General features: G+C 49.9%; 1 protein-coding gene across 2 annotated transcripts in view; it reads left to right on the top strand.

Moving 5' to 3' along the window:
* Positions 1–15,086, top strand: part of LOC128726620 (nuclear receptor coactivator 6) — a 76,366-nt gene that overhangs the window by 45,670 nt on the left and 15,610 nt on the right. For both annotated transcript variants that reach the window (XM_053820435.1, XM_053820437.1), the window contains exons 4-5: positions 11,316–11,840; positions 14,677–14,938. In XM_053820435.1, the coding sequence (XP_053676410.1) occupies positions 11,316–11,840; positions 14,677–14,938 (787 nt within the window). The remainder of the gene's footprint in view (positions 1–11,315; positions 11,841–14,676; positions 14,939–15,086) is intronic.

Below are 15,086 nucleotides of genomic sequence, written 5' to 3'. Positions count from 1 at the left end.
GCAAACTGGCGGTAACTGCGCTGCGGCAAAAGCGCAAAAGGGTCACGATAAACGATTCATAACGAGTGAAACAAATGCCAAGCCGGCGTGGGTTCGACTGCAGAATGATAATTACACTTCTGCATAAGACACTCAGGCGCGGAGCGCGTCTTGAAAAATATGAACCACTCCACTATGGCGATGGTAATTGGAACGACAAACAGTGTCCGGGTGAAACTCATTTCATTAAAACAAGTTTTTTTTCTTTCGTTTTGTTCATCTACGTTTCATTCCTTCCTTCATCCGCGAGGGGCCCCAGGATGCTCAATGTGATTGGATGAAAATGATGTTTATCTGGCGCATTTCTTGGCATTCTGCGCTTGGTTGAATTAATATTGTAATTGCAGTACCACGTGACTAGGGCGACGGCTATGAAACGGCTCGCAAAAGCAATGAAATGGAAACGCATTCACAACAACAAATCGGGCATGATAACAGAAGGACGAAACCGTTTTTATTGGTTTTCAAACAAACGAAATGCATAGAAACGGTTCCTGTGTAGCTACTGTGATGCTTCTATTAAGCTAATTTCAAATGGCGTAGATTTTCCGCAACATTTCGCAGACAAAACGATAAGACCCGTTGCGTAATTGTGGCTGTTTATAAGCGCTTTCTTCCACAACAAAACGAACCACACGCAAACGGCCAATGTTGACGTTACTTCGTTTCCAAGCAATCGCTATCTGGCCCAGCACTCGACTCGAGCACCTTAAGTGCATTATTTCAAATGCATATCTCTTTGTTATCAGCACTCCGGGTCAGCAGCACCCTCGCACTTCCGCACATTCCGCCCACCGCGTACCGCGTTATGATGCGTCATGCCATTCAACGCTGATGAGTATGCCGCAGTATAGACACGGTGATTTTATGGCCTTTGGAGTGCTTCATAAAATTTATTAGCGGATCAATCGATAAAAAAAATGCCGGCCCAGGGCCGTGACTTTTCTACCTGTCGCGGTCCTCCTTCCCGGGGTCCGGGTTTTCCTCCCTTCCCGCTAGCAGCCATAGCGCCACAGCGATGACCTACACCGGTCATTTGCGGGCGTAATAAATTGGCCATTCGATCCGGCCGGTAATAAAATAACACGAAAGAGGATATATTCCGCTGATAGCGCCCGCGTGTGAACGGGAGATCTCGGAGCGTATTATTTCCCGTCTGGCCTCTCTCTTTTTGGATTTTTTTTTGTTTTGTAAAGAGAAGCTTTATTCTATTGCTTCCGTCCGATCCATTTTCACACCACGCGGTCGTTCACCAATTGAGCCCCGTTTTTACGACGCTAACCGTCAAATTGCATCACCGGCGTTCCGTAAAAAAGCTGCTGCACTATAGGAGTCGGCGATGGCGGCCATTTGCGCCAGTTATGATTTTCGAGCGATTAAGTGATAAAATATTCTCCCCAGCCCTTGAAAAAAAACCCCTTTTCCCGGCCCATCTTCGGGCGCCATTCTCTTGAGATTTGACGCATCGCTAACGATAATGGCGCCGGTTATAATGTTGATGATCGCCCATCTCGGGCATCCATTACCCTCGTGGGGCGATTGTTTTCTCGGTACGGTCATCACTTCGATCCGGACCAGGGATGCACTCGCGGGACTCGAACTCGTTTGCCGTTCGATGCCAAAAAACGACATGAAACCGCATCGCGAACGGTTTGCATAGCAGGTGACGAGGAGTTTTTCGAGTGCGACACCAACTGCAGTTTATCTGCTGACGGTGGCCTTGTTTCCGGCTCACCGGGAACCCGAACCGGTATCGCGGGAAGAACGAGAACGAGAGTGCGAGCAAAAAACAAAACACCTAAGCTAGAATAAATAAATATCCACACGCGGGTACACGCGGGCGCAATGAAGCTGCAAGTCGCAAGTGCCGGTCACCGGATCGCCCAGCGTCAGGCCCACCGTTGCAGGCAGGTTGCGCGGAACACCGGGCGCAAAAGTAAACAGGTGCAATCTGGGGCTGTGGTATGCGAAAATTTATGGCGCTACGCGATTTATGGCGTGAAACAAAAATTTATGGACGACGTCGTCGTCGTCGTCGTCGTTGTCGGATGGCCGGAAAGAAGGCAGAAAAAGCCCCCGACGCACACACTCGGCACGTTTTGTGCAGTTTTCGCACGTGTTCGTGCACTTCGCGCGGTGGCTCGACGCTACGAATCAATGTATTGGAAGGTAGGAAGTTTATCGCACAAACCGTCCACCGTTGCCGTGTGGCGATAGGAGCCGTCAGGAGCAAGCCCTGGTGCTGGCTTGGCAAATAGATTCCGCCCTCCCCGTTTTACGGTGGTCTCACCCACTGGAGGATACTTGAAAATGGAACATTTCAACGCGCTCGTCACGGTCGGGGACTCCCGACCAGCCTGGGCTCCGGTGCGCGTGCAATAACATTTCATCCGACGAACGATCCGGAAAAGCGCCCCAACCGGGGGTTGATGGCGCTCGACCCGCGCGAGATCACAAGCAAGGCCACCGACGGGTCTCTCCGTGTCATCGTCGCTGTTCGTGCGTTCAATCGAGAACCTCGTCGGAGTGCCGGTGTGCAAAGGATGTTTGCAGCTACCAACAAGCTACGTGACATGTTGCTAGTCTCCGTTTCCGACTGGCGCCGGGCCACGTTGGGCCCTCGGGGTCTCTTAAGGTAGACAAAAACAAAAACCCACCACCCACATTCGCATGTCTCGTGCATCGCTGCTGCTGCTGATAATAAGGTTCTATTGAATGCTTCGTCAGCTGCTGGCTTTTGGAGGTTTCTACCTCTGAAGCTGCCAACTACCGACGGGAAGTTCATCAACTGCCGTTTGACGGCTGTCTCCCATGCACGACGTATAATTGTCAAATTTATCCGCCACACCGCGCAGTTCATTTCGTTCTATTTGGCCATTTAAGTTTGTGGGAGTTTTGTGAGTGCAATAAGTCACAATTTCAGCGAGTGCATTAATGTTGCATCCGTACCACCGAACCACTTTTATAGCTCTTGATAGTGTTCTCTCGTTCAAGACGACCCCCGCAGCGGTGGTGCGCCAATCACAATGAGGAAAAACTATGCAAACCGAAAACTCTCTGCTCCAAGCGCCGACCGAATGCACTCGACACACACACACACCCGTGACAGCATTCCCATGCAGGCTGCCTTCGAGCGCCTCTCGATTGTCTTTAACGATTGACTAGCAGCACGGGAAACTTTAACATCCTCCCACAGCGCAGCTTATTAGGGTGTGGCGTTCCACGTTAAATAAACCGAAACCCGGGAGCACGGAAGAAACTCGTGCGCTCGAAATAACATTATTTGTGGCTCGGGAAAAGTTCGACAATATTTTCGCGTGTCGGACGCATCCCGAATCCACCCTTGGTCGCAAAAGGAACGCTGCCCACACGTGGGCACACATTTTCCGCATGATTTACGAGCTGCACACATGTGCCGATAGTGAATTATATAATTTTGCATGTCGCCCTCCACTCGAGTGCGGGAAAAGCTCTCCAGGCTCGAAACGGGGCGAGCTTTCGTTCTTTTGTGTGCCAAGCGCGTGCGTGCACACGTACACGTACACGACACGACGTGTCGCAAACGATAGTCACAAAAACCCGTAAAATGTATTTCACTTACGCCGTAGCGAAAAGGCAGAAAATTGGCCACGCCGTTTCAGGCGAACCTTCCCGCTGGCTGCACGGCTTTTCGTAATGAAATGCTCGGTCGGGAATGGGTGACGCTTTCAGTTTTCACGGTGGCAGTTGTGGCAATCGTGTCTCTTCAAAAGTGGGAGTTTTCCAACGAGAATCGGTGGATGACTTTGAAGTTTTCAACAAGAATCGGAGGATCGTATACGCATTGCTTCCCAGGTGCGATTATCCGATCAACTTTCCGAAGAAAGACTCGTGGCAAAACCTTGAGCAGGGAAAAAACGAACAAAACGGATACACTTATGGAAGAATTATCGCATGCCATGTGCAGCTAGCGATTCGCTTAAAAGCATTAACATTTCGTCAGCCCAACGGACAACCGCCTCGACAGGGAAGCCCGTATCTCAAACGCACGAACGATAAATCTCCATTACGCGCTAAATTTGTTACCATCTGTAACACGCGTGCTCGCGGTACACGCGCGGTTTGTCGCCGTCGGACGAAAAAATTAAACCCCACGCCACCCGACGGGTGTCTCCTTGGCCAAGGACACCGTGCCCCGGAATCGCAACGGTTTGGTGTAAAATTTCATCACGCGCCCATCGAAATTTTGCCACCCAAAACATATTTCATACGTGTTAGCATGTCATTTTCCTCCGTCGCAATGGACAGGTGTGCCGTTCGCGGATATACATCATAATATAAGCTATTTGGCCTGCATCCCTCCAACTCACGGTAGGATCCTGCGTTCACATCCCACGCCAAGGTCCTTACAAGAGATGCCTCTCGAGTGGCAGAGAAAGAGAGAGAGAGAGAAAGAGAGAGCGAGAGAAAAAAAGAAACGGCCCACCCGGTGTTTGGATGGTTTTGGGGGTGGCATGCCATGACCAAATTTTTCGCCCATCCACCCAGCGTGGAGATGAAATTAACATCTTTGCCATTCCACATGCGGTACACCTGTATGTGTGCGTGTATGTGTGCACTCGGAAATGCGCTCGTAAAGATTTACCGTGTGCCGGAGCCCTACGGAGCCATTCTCCACCAAAAAAGGCGCTCCACTTACGCCCTGAATAGAAAGTTTTAGTTCCTTCCTGAATGCTGAATGCTGGCGGCTGTGTGCGGCATGAAAAGAAAAGCCGCCTCCCCCCCCCCCCTCATCACGGCCGGTGCAAGTGAACAGGTGAAGGTGGCCAGATGGGAAGTGGGGGGGGGGGCAAAAAGAGCAAAAAGAAAAAAGAATGAAAAAAAAAACGAACGAACGCATTAACGTCATGGCGGGTGAAACAAGGCTCGCTCAAACACCCGACACACGGGTGCGCTATTATTTATGGTTATTTATGTGATGAGTAATTCTTTCGTGGTGCGTGGTGTGAGATCTCACCTTGCTTTTTCTTGGGCGGGAGAGAAAAGAGAAAAAGAAAGAAACTCCACAAGTCAACAGCACCTCACACCAGGTGTGTGTTTGAGATGGAACGTTGCGTGAAGAATGCTACGCACCAGCACCTGCGTGAAGACGCGCGTGAACACGCACCAGAGTGCGTTCGGTGGGGCGATGAGACACTATTTGCGTGATAAATTGTTGGCGCTTACAGAACGGACCCACCACCCCCACAACATGCCACCCAGAACCGAATGAACCGCAAAAACCTCCAACACCGCTGATCAAACGCGCCCACCGGGGGGGCCGGTTCGTCATCGTTCGGTTTTAGCCCCTTTCGCAAAGTCAACCAGGTGGGAATGCATTAAAGGCGTCCGGCCGGTTTGCCGTAAACCGCAAATCCACCCCCACCAATGGCCGGTCGGTCGGTCGGCCGGAGAAATCCAATCGCCAATCAGCATCAGGTCCGATCCGTGCGGTGGCGTTAACGCATGGTCACTGCGTCAAACCTCGACCGGACCCCACGAGGGAGCGGGCGAGTCTAATTAATTACCGACAATGATTATTATTGACTGTTTGTGAGGTTTACGCAATTTAAGCGCCTTCACGCCAGGTCGTCGTCGTCGTCGTCTGCGAGTGCCCGTGGCTCCCAGAACCAGAAGGTACGGATCGTGTGCGCCACACGTGAGGCACAAATTCGATGCGGAAAGGATCAACTGGCCGACGGAATGGTGAGAACCGGTGAGCACAATAGTCAACAGTGGCCGTGCGCTTTCGTGCTGCAAGCGCGATTGATTAAATACGGTAATTACCGCCGAGGGGTTTACTGCCGCGCTGGGAAAACCCGACCGGTGCTGGTTGAGTGCACCATCGGTTCTCGTTTAAAACGTCACGGGCGCATTACTTCACCCGCGCATTATCGATCACGAGCAAACGGGGGGCCTACTTATGGTTTTGTGTTCGATATTACTTCCACATTATGGGGGAGGCCATTTCCCCGTGTCGAACCAATCAATTGGGTGGTCGAGGAGAATACCGCTTCCATAAATTCGCTCCCCCCCTTCAAGACAATAAATAGTGTGCTGCGTAAATGCTTCATGGGAAGCAACAATAAAAAACACGAAAGTAAGGACCCCTAAATAGCGCGACCCAACTCGACCGCAAAAAAAAAGCGGGTCGAGTCGTGCTGGCTGAATGAAAATGGCTGCAGCGTTCGATGCGCCATGCGACTTGAATGCTGCACGTCCCCCATTGTGGCTCAATTTTCCAAGGTCGTGAAAATTGGGCTACCACGAAAGAGCAAAAAAATAAGCAACCGAAAAAAGGTGCCAAGGAAACGCACCACACATCGTGTGCACGCACACGCAGGGGCGATTTTACTCTCGGTTTTACATTTCACGACGTAATAAAAAATTCCGGTGCGCCCGCAATTCAGGGCTTCCCCCTGCATTCGGATGGATGAGGCCATATAAAAATGCGAAAAGCATACTGACAGGCATAGTTGTCGGGTGGCTGGGTGTGTGAGTTTTTCCCCGCTGGTGGAGCGAAATAATCGCATCGAAACGGAGGCCAACAGTGGCGTAAAAAAACACACCCACTCAGCCACGAACCACCGGGCGAATAAACCCCAACGTGGATCTTTATGCTCGGTTGGCGTGGTAGCGATGTGGGATGGGTTGGGAGGGTCCCAAAAATCGAAACACATGCAACACATGCAATAAAAATCAACTGACAAACCACGAGTTACCCAAATCGCTCGGTGGAGCGAGCGAAATTCGAACCGCCATCCGTGGGGTGTATTTTTTTTTGTTTGTATCGGAACCGTCCCACTTTTCTTTTTATTTTTTTTTGCATCGTTCCGTTGCAGCGGTGCGTTTCCGGACGCACCGTGTTTTTTTTTCTTTCTGCCGGCCATTTTCCATGACCACCAATCGACTACATGGTTGTTTGCGTTGCACGATCAACCGTACCGCAGGCACGTAGTTTATTTTGCAAAGCAGCTTGCCGCTCGAAGGGCATTTCGCTTCATCGGAGGGGTGTGGAGTTTACATTGGTTGGGGTCTCGCTGCGGGGGAAAAAAAATCGTCAATGACGGCACGAGTAGAATGGCGATTTTTGTGTTCGACCGTTTATTGCCCCTCATTTATAACGGGGGTTATCACACGCACTTGATAGAATATTCACGCCGAAATCAAACGCCACAGTTCCACGGTGGGGATCCATTTGCGTAGCGTGTGCGCACCTTAATCCAGAGAATTATAAAGGACTTAGCACTCGAAGATTGCTGCTGCGTGATTTTTGTGCTCTAAAACCTGTCACACTCGAATGCGCCACGCTTTTACCGTTGGTTGGAATTATTCCAGGAGTATCAGATAACATAATTGAACGATAACAGCAAAGCTTTGTTGTTCCATGTTGCAGACAGTAAATTCTCCGGTTTATTACCACACTAAGCTCGGTATCACCACGGTGAAGTCTTTGATGAAGAAACTGCCGCGTCCTCGAAGCGTGCATTTCTCCATCCACGCAAATATTATCCAACCACACGGAACAAACATATCGAAACGTAAACACCGCCTCCAGTGGCTTCCTTCCATTCCCGGGGGGTGCTTTCTTTCACGTAAAGGACCCTGGCTTTGCAAAGAGGAAAGCAAAACGAGCAGAAATTACAACACAGCGTGCAGCGTGCCACCAGCCATTGAGCAGCCAGGTGGTGCGCTTCGTTTGCGATCGTGACGATCCGCGAAACAGCGTTTTGCCTTTTTATTGACGGCAAACCACCCGCACGGAACGAAACGACCTGAACTCAACTTGGCGGCCTGGTTGCAGCTCATTTATCAGGAAACTATTTATTTCCACGCCAGCTGACGTTTGCTTTCGAGCGTGAACCAACGTTCGCAGGGAGCAGAACAAAAGCATAACATCCCGATTCAGCTCGGTTTGCCCGGAATCAACCGCTAATCGGGATAGTTCCGGGAATGGTCCTTTGCAGGACGATCCTTTGCATAACTGCAGGCGCCAGTGTGGAAGGAAGCACTTGTGGTGAAATTTCTAAGCTCCCAAAGCACACTTTTTTTATCAAACTAATCCGCCACTACATAAGCACGTGATCCGATTAAGAAAAAAGGTTTAAAAAAACTCTTACAAACCAACCACACAACCCTGCGCGCACACGCTGCTAAGTAATTATGCCAACACACGGTTCGGTTGCTTCCCATTTGTCCGCCTTTCCGGGAACCGTTCTCGAACGCACTTACTCATTAGCTCCCCCCACCTCCGGGGTGGCGACAAAAACACACTTTACCAAGAAAGATGTTTAATGTTGTTGCAAAATTCACCCTCAATTTAGCGAACACAACCAACGAACGTAAAGAACAAGCGCTCAATTTTTTTTTTTGGGTTTCAGTTCCATTTTTTTTTTGCTCGTCCTCTAAATTCCCCTCGTTCACATGCATCAAATCCACGGCCCGTCACATGGGGGGAGGATGGAAATAGAGGGTGGATTTGGATAAATTTTGCTCCCAACGCAGGATAAGCAACCAGCGGCAAGGGCGAACTGGCACGAGTGTGTGCGAGCGCGCGAGCTTGCGAGAAACTTTTACGTCAAAATTTGCTCCATTAGTCTTGCCGCCAGCCGATCAGGAGGCTCGTTCGTTGTCAAGTTCGCAGACCTCAGCCCCACCCCCTCTTTGGGTGACGCTTTCAGTTCCGGCGTTGGGCGATGAAGAAAAATGTTTGCACGACGCGCGGAAAAACGATCCGCGGCGCAACTTGCGCGCCGGCACGCGTGTGTCCGGGCGGGTGGGAAAAAGAAAAACCGTTCGCCTCACACCGAAAACTTCCGACACTTTACGGGGTGTCGTAAATACTTTCTTTCTGCAGTTTTGTTTTTGGTTTTGTTTTTGTTTTGCACGGAATCAGAAATATTAATTACCGCACTTGTTGTCGTTTGTTCACCAGAACGCTTTCACAAGAACCCGGGCCGAGCGCGCGCACTGATCGGTTGTTATATGGGGAGGTGCGATTTTTCCTTCTCCTTCTTTTTCTTCTTCTGCTGCTTTTCACGCCACCTTCTGGCACAACGTCGGCACCACGCTAGCAACAAATCGCGCCCGAGAGCGGGTGGGCCCACTAGCGGAAGTGAAAATAATGAATCCCTCCATAATTAACGAAATTGGCTCACATATTAAAACTTCACCCGCCCTGAGAAGACGGTGGACTTGGTGGTGGGAAAGAAGCCTCAATTAAATGAAACAAACAAACACACGTACACAGGCCGACGTATCCGCGTGTCGGGTGAACAAAGTGTTGCAGCAAAGTTGCTCATTCCGTTGCCGGTTGTGGCTTGGTTTGGGCGCTGGGCAATAATTTTTCCTTGCACCAGCAACACACGATGTCGCTTCGACAGAGAGATCATGTCCCACAGAAAGGGACGCTTTTCCAGGGTGGCGGGAATTGTGGGAGTACAAAAATCACGCTCCCGTCTGCAGCAATCCTGACGGGCGAGCCACTGACGGGGAGATCATAAAAGGGCACGAAACCGGAGATATGATCGATGGTGTCTCCGACGGTGGAAAAAGCGAAAGCGCTGAGACCACCGAAGCGAGACGAAGGAATAGAGAAACACACGGAATGAAACGACGAAAAAAGGCCAACATGGTGATGTGCTTTTATTTCAAGCTTCGAAATTTTACACCAAGCGAGCAAAACTTTTTCCACCTTCCATCTATTCCGCTCGCTTCGCTTCGAGCTCGGGGCACTTTTTCCTCGGTGTGCCACCACTTTGGTGCCGGTGATGGCGCGAAGCGTAGAGAAAACTCCAACCGACAACCCTAGGGCTGTGAGGCACAGGACCACGTTCCGGTAAACGGTGGCAAAGGCGGCAAGCAGTGGCAGCAGCAGCAGCACACAAAAAAAAAATACAAAGAAAAAACACGATGCCATCGCTGGAAACATCATCTGCCTTTCGGTGTGGGTCCGTGCAACTCGTCTACGGCTGCCTTCATTTCTGTTTTATTTATTTTTTTTTTTTGCTCGCTTTCTCGTTCCCTTTGCACCGTTTTTATGACAATTATGGTGGCCCTTTGCCGGACGAAATGCGAATCACGGTTCGCGAGTCCGAGAACCTGTGTCGGATAAGAAAAAGGAACACAAAACCCCCAAATGTGAGACAATAGCCATTTATCATAACAGTTGGGCCCCATTTTTGTGCCGTGGTTGTAAATTTGAGATGCTATGTTGAACAGATTTTTATCATTTGCTGCCACTTTCGTTCGCCCCGCCAGAGGAAAATCGGCCGAGCCCTACCGCACCCAATCCGGACACGTTTAGTCCGGTTCGTTGGTTTCGCTTTTTGCTGCGACTCCTTGCGACGCCCCTTGAAGATTTTTGATTTTATTTCCCCTATCTCCGGTGGGATTTGCTTTCGAGTTTGTGTTCACGGTAATGGTCCCGCTGTTTCTCGGACGAACGTCAATAAGTGCGCGTTTGGTTGTGAGTAATGTGTGAGCTGTGTTTGAAATTCCAGAAATTCTGTCAAAACGTAGTCGAAAAGATTTTGTTACACGCAGCACAAACTTTATGATCTTCTGCGAAATGCTTCTAAAGTTTCCGGGATTTTCGAGCATTCCAATCTCTGGAGAAATGGGAAGCATTTTAGGAAGGAGAGCATGAAAATACATTTTGTATGATCGGAAGTCGTTCAAGCTTTGATATTTGTCAAAGATGTATGAAACTATTCAATGCAATCCATGTACATCCTTCATATCAAAAACACCATCGCACGCAAGCATTGATAAAGCACTCGAAAAAACGGCTAATATAATAGCTCTTGGTGCTCAGAAAAAAATCCATTTTATAGCACAAAATCACTCATTCATTTCGAAATCGAATTATATATTATTTCTTTCTTTTTTTCTTCTTTCCTCCTATCCTTGCGTGCATCTCCCTCGGCATCTCATCGTGCCGAAACGATACTCGATTGTAATATGTATATGAATTATGTTTGTGGCTCCATCTTTGCAACCTCCATTTCTAAAACCGTCGCCTGTACCAACACGCACCATCACACCGCTCACCACCTCATCTTGCGCCGCGTTGACGGCGAATGGCGAATGTGCTCGTGCAATCGTGGCTGCAATTTGTAATCGACGAATCACCACCTCATCCTAACCACGCAAAAAAAAAACAACATCAACAAAAAAACATCGAACCAACCGATCGCAAAAAAACAAAACACCATCCCTAAACCACTCAACCCGCATGTGTAAACGGCATGAGCCAGGCTACTTCGATTCAGTCTCCTTTGGCGACTCCGACCAAGTCGCCCGTTAACCAGCCCAGATACCCGGCTCACTACCCAGCGGCCACTTCCGCGCCCAACCGCGGCTCATCAACCGTCGCCTTCAGCGGAGGCCGTGCCGTTCTGCCGAACAAGCCGAACCAGCAGCAGTACCAACCGGTACAGCCCCAACAGCAGCAGCAGCATTATCAGCAACCGTTCTTTGCTCCTCAACAACAGCAGCAGCAGCAGCAGCAACAACGCGGCGGATACGGTAGTGTGGCCCCACGCTCCCCTGGAGTGGCCTCGCCCCGTTCGCCGGGCTCCACGCTAAGCGCTAGCCCACGTGGTTGGGCCCACGTGGCCTCACCGGTACCGGCGGGTTCGTACCGCCCATCGCCCCAACCACCGCACTCATCTTCGCCATCTTCACCCTTCCATCAGCAACCGTACCACCCGGGGTACGGCGGACCGGCGGTTCAGACCGGATCGGCTCCACCTGCCGGCGCCTGGTACGGTGCGCGAAAGGTACATAACCACTGAACGCTAGGGCGCTGAATCGCTACCACTGCTCCTTGTCCTCGCAAAAATCATACCGCGCACGAAAAACGAACGATAAAAAAAAGAAACATCCGGTGGGTTCGCCGTACCAACGCGTACGGACTTTTCATTTATTTGTGTTCCTTTACGTTGCGTTTTTGTACCTTTTGTCCTTTTATTTTTTTTTACTATTGCTGTGTTCTTTTTTTTACACTCTCTAATGTTGCGTTTCACGTCTGTCCTGTTCTGTCCTGCTGTCCACTACACTTGTTGAGTTGAATTGGCCAAACCCAGTGTGTTACGTCGTTTGCGACTGCAAGCGGTCTGTGTTTTTTTTTTCTTTGTTTTCGTGTTGTTTTCTTGATCATAAAAAAGAGCACTCGGCAAGTGTACGTTTATGTAATTGCTCAACTTTCGAATCACGTGTGCATAACTCATCGTCTTGTGCGTAAGTGGTTCTATGTTTTATGTTTAAAATAAATTTACCCCCTAATCCCATGAATTTTTATTATAGCCTTCTTCATTTAGTACTTAGCTATCTTATCTATCAAATATATATGGTTAGCGATTATCGGTTTCATTTACTTCCCTAGTCTAAGCACTGACCGCATAGAGCCCATTACATTACATGGACAGCCACCAACCACCGGTGTTGTTGTTTTTCTTCTACGATTATACCCTAATATCCACCCTTCGCTAACACATTCGGTAACCATGGTAACCAGCTCTCAATAAATCCTGCCAACTACACGACTTTGTAATTTTACGCGTTCGCGCGAGATGACGCGCAACAATTAAGCTTGTTCACGGTTTTTCGGCAATGGCGCAGAGAACATGAAAACAATTTGTGAGCTAATCTAGCTAACTAGCATACTCGCGCGCGCTCGTATGCGAGAGAGAGAGAGAGAGAGAGAGAGAGCAAAAAAAAAATGCAACACAATCAACTGTGCATCTTGGTCCGCACTGATCGGAGGACACATTGTGTAGCTATCTACGCGCAACAGCGCCAAATGGGGTCCGAGCCCCGGGTCGGACAAAACCACAAAGCAAACGCTAACCGTTTTGTCCCGGTCAAACCGTGTCCGGGTTGGCACCCCATAATAAGCGCACACATGTTGCGAATGAAAACATTATTGAGGTGAAACACCCACACACACACACGCACCCCTACGCAAGCACGCACAAGGACCCCACAGGACATTCAATGTCGCTACCAGCTCGGACGCGCCTAATGCTTGAGCATATTTTTGCTTCCGCCAAAAACGCCACTCTAAAACATGCAGCAGATCCAGCGGATCCCAAGGCGCAGGACTCCAGCAACCAGCCGGTCCTGGGAAGCAGTTAACACACCGGCGCTAGTTAAACTGGCCGCTCTGCTTTCAACCTCCATCGGCTGGTGGATAAATTATGCGCGCACTCGAAACAGGGCGTAAAACACGACCACCAAGCGTTCCGCTGTTTCGGTGGTTGTTTTCGGTGGCCTCGGCCCTCAACGCCACCAACACCGCATTGTTTATTCCGATAACGAGATGAAACAGTAACCTCTCTTTCGCGCGGTTCAACCCTTTTTGCGAACGGTTCAACAAAAGGGCACGGCGCTGGAGGCGAACAAAAACAAATACAAATCCTTCCGCTAAGCCGTGACGTGGCCACCACCGGGCACCGTTTCCGGGCACCCTTGTTCGCATCAACATCACGCCTGCACACGCACACGCCTCGCAATAAAGCCTCACCAACCAACCACCCAGCGGGCCGATGTTCATTCGATTGCGCACTAATGACGCACTAATCCAGCGGCGACATTGCGAACGAACAAACGGCCCCACCGGGGCTGATGGGATGAGAGACTTTCGGCACATTTCAGCACACAGCAACGCGATCAACGCACCATCGCAAAACGAAGTGTGGCGGGTTTTGTGGTGCACGTTTTGAAAAGCCCAACTTCATATCGAGTATTTATCGAGCCAAAGGGGAGGGAGGAAGCAAATAAACACACCTATCTTTCACCGGTCGGTTCGGTTCGAATGTCGGTCTGATCGTCGAATGCCGTCTTGCATCCGGAGTCCGTTCAAGCGATTGTTGCGTGTACAATGTTATGACCGAATGGGTGCTATTTTTGCACAAACACACCAACGAAAGCTGAGGAGGAGTTTTTGTTGTAGAAACGACGTACGGCGGGTTGTTGTGTCTCTCGGCGCCCTGGATCGTCGCTCCACCTACGCCAAATGGGTTGGTTTTCTCGCGTTCGCTTTTTTTGTTCCTGCTTCCGGGCGGTGTTTGTTAATTAAACATCCGCACGGAGCATTGCACTGGCCACCGAGATCATTTCGCATGCAACCGTGGTAGACGCCCGTGGGTCGTATCAGACACGGGTTGGTGATATGATACGCCGCTAAACAAAACAACAAGAAGCATTCGAAACACATGCAAATCACACGGCAGAACCCAAACGGCGTAGTACTAATTGTGCTTTAACATTTTCTGACCCGGAGTAGTGCTCTTTCGACGCAAAATAAAACAAAACGAGAGCCTTCGTCTGGGCGTTTTTTATCGAAATCGTCCCTTTAATGCTGTGTTGTGATAACGAACTGCTGCTACTGCTCTACGTGTGAAATAATATGGACAGTAGCTCGTAGCTCGATGGTTTCTTTCCAGCTCTGTAATGTCGATAAAGCAGTGGTCTTTTGGGGCCAAAATGCGTCACCGAACTGCATCGAACTAGCAACTGAATCGTACCAATGTTCACTCAATTAATGTTGCTTCTTGTCTGTGTTCTCTCTTTCTCTCTCTCTCTCTTGTCTCTTCTCACGCGGACTGTGTTCAGCCCGAAGCACAACAGCAACAACCGCTAGCACCGCAGTATCAGAATCCGCTTGAGCAGCAGCCGTACCAACCGCAACCAACCGAAGCCTTCCAACCGCTGACGGCACAGCAACCGCTGTACCAACCACCGGTTCAGCCACAACACCAGCAGCAACAGCAGCAGTTGCCACCGACACTGATCACGACCCTACGCAAGGAACCACCGATGTCTCAGGAGCCTGCTCCCGTCTATCAGACGCAACCGGTTGCTGCTATTTATCAAGGTAAGCGTCCCACCCGGAACTAAGCAAATGCCAACAGCCTGCAGTGTGGAACGAAAACAATTCACTGGAAACCGAGCTTTTGGTTTTATAGCATCCTTATACGGTTGCAAAAAAACTAAGCTTAACTGCAGCCCTTTGTTATTGCGTT

This window comes from Anopheles nili, chromosome 3 (genome assembly GCF_943737925.1).
Source record: "Anopheles nili chromosome 3, idAnoNiliSN_F5_01, whole genome shotgun sequence".
Taxonomy (NCBI): domain Eukaryota; kingdom Metazoa; phylum Arthropoda; class Insecta; order Diptera; family Culicidae; genus Anopheles; species Anopheles nili.
Note: the sequence above shows the minus strand (reverse complement) of the source record. Positions and strands in the feature narration are given on the sequence as shown.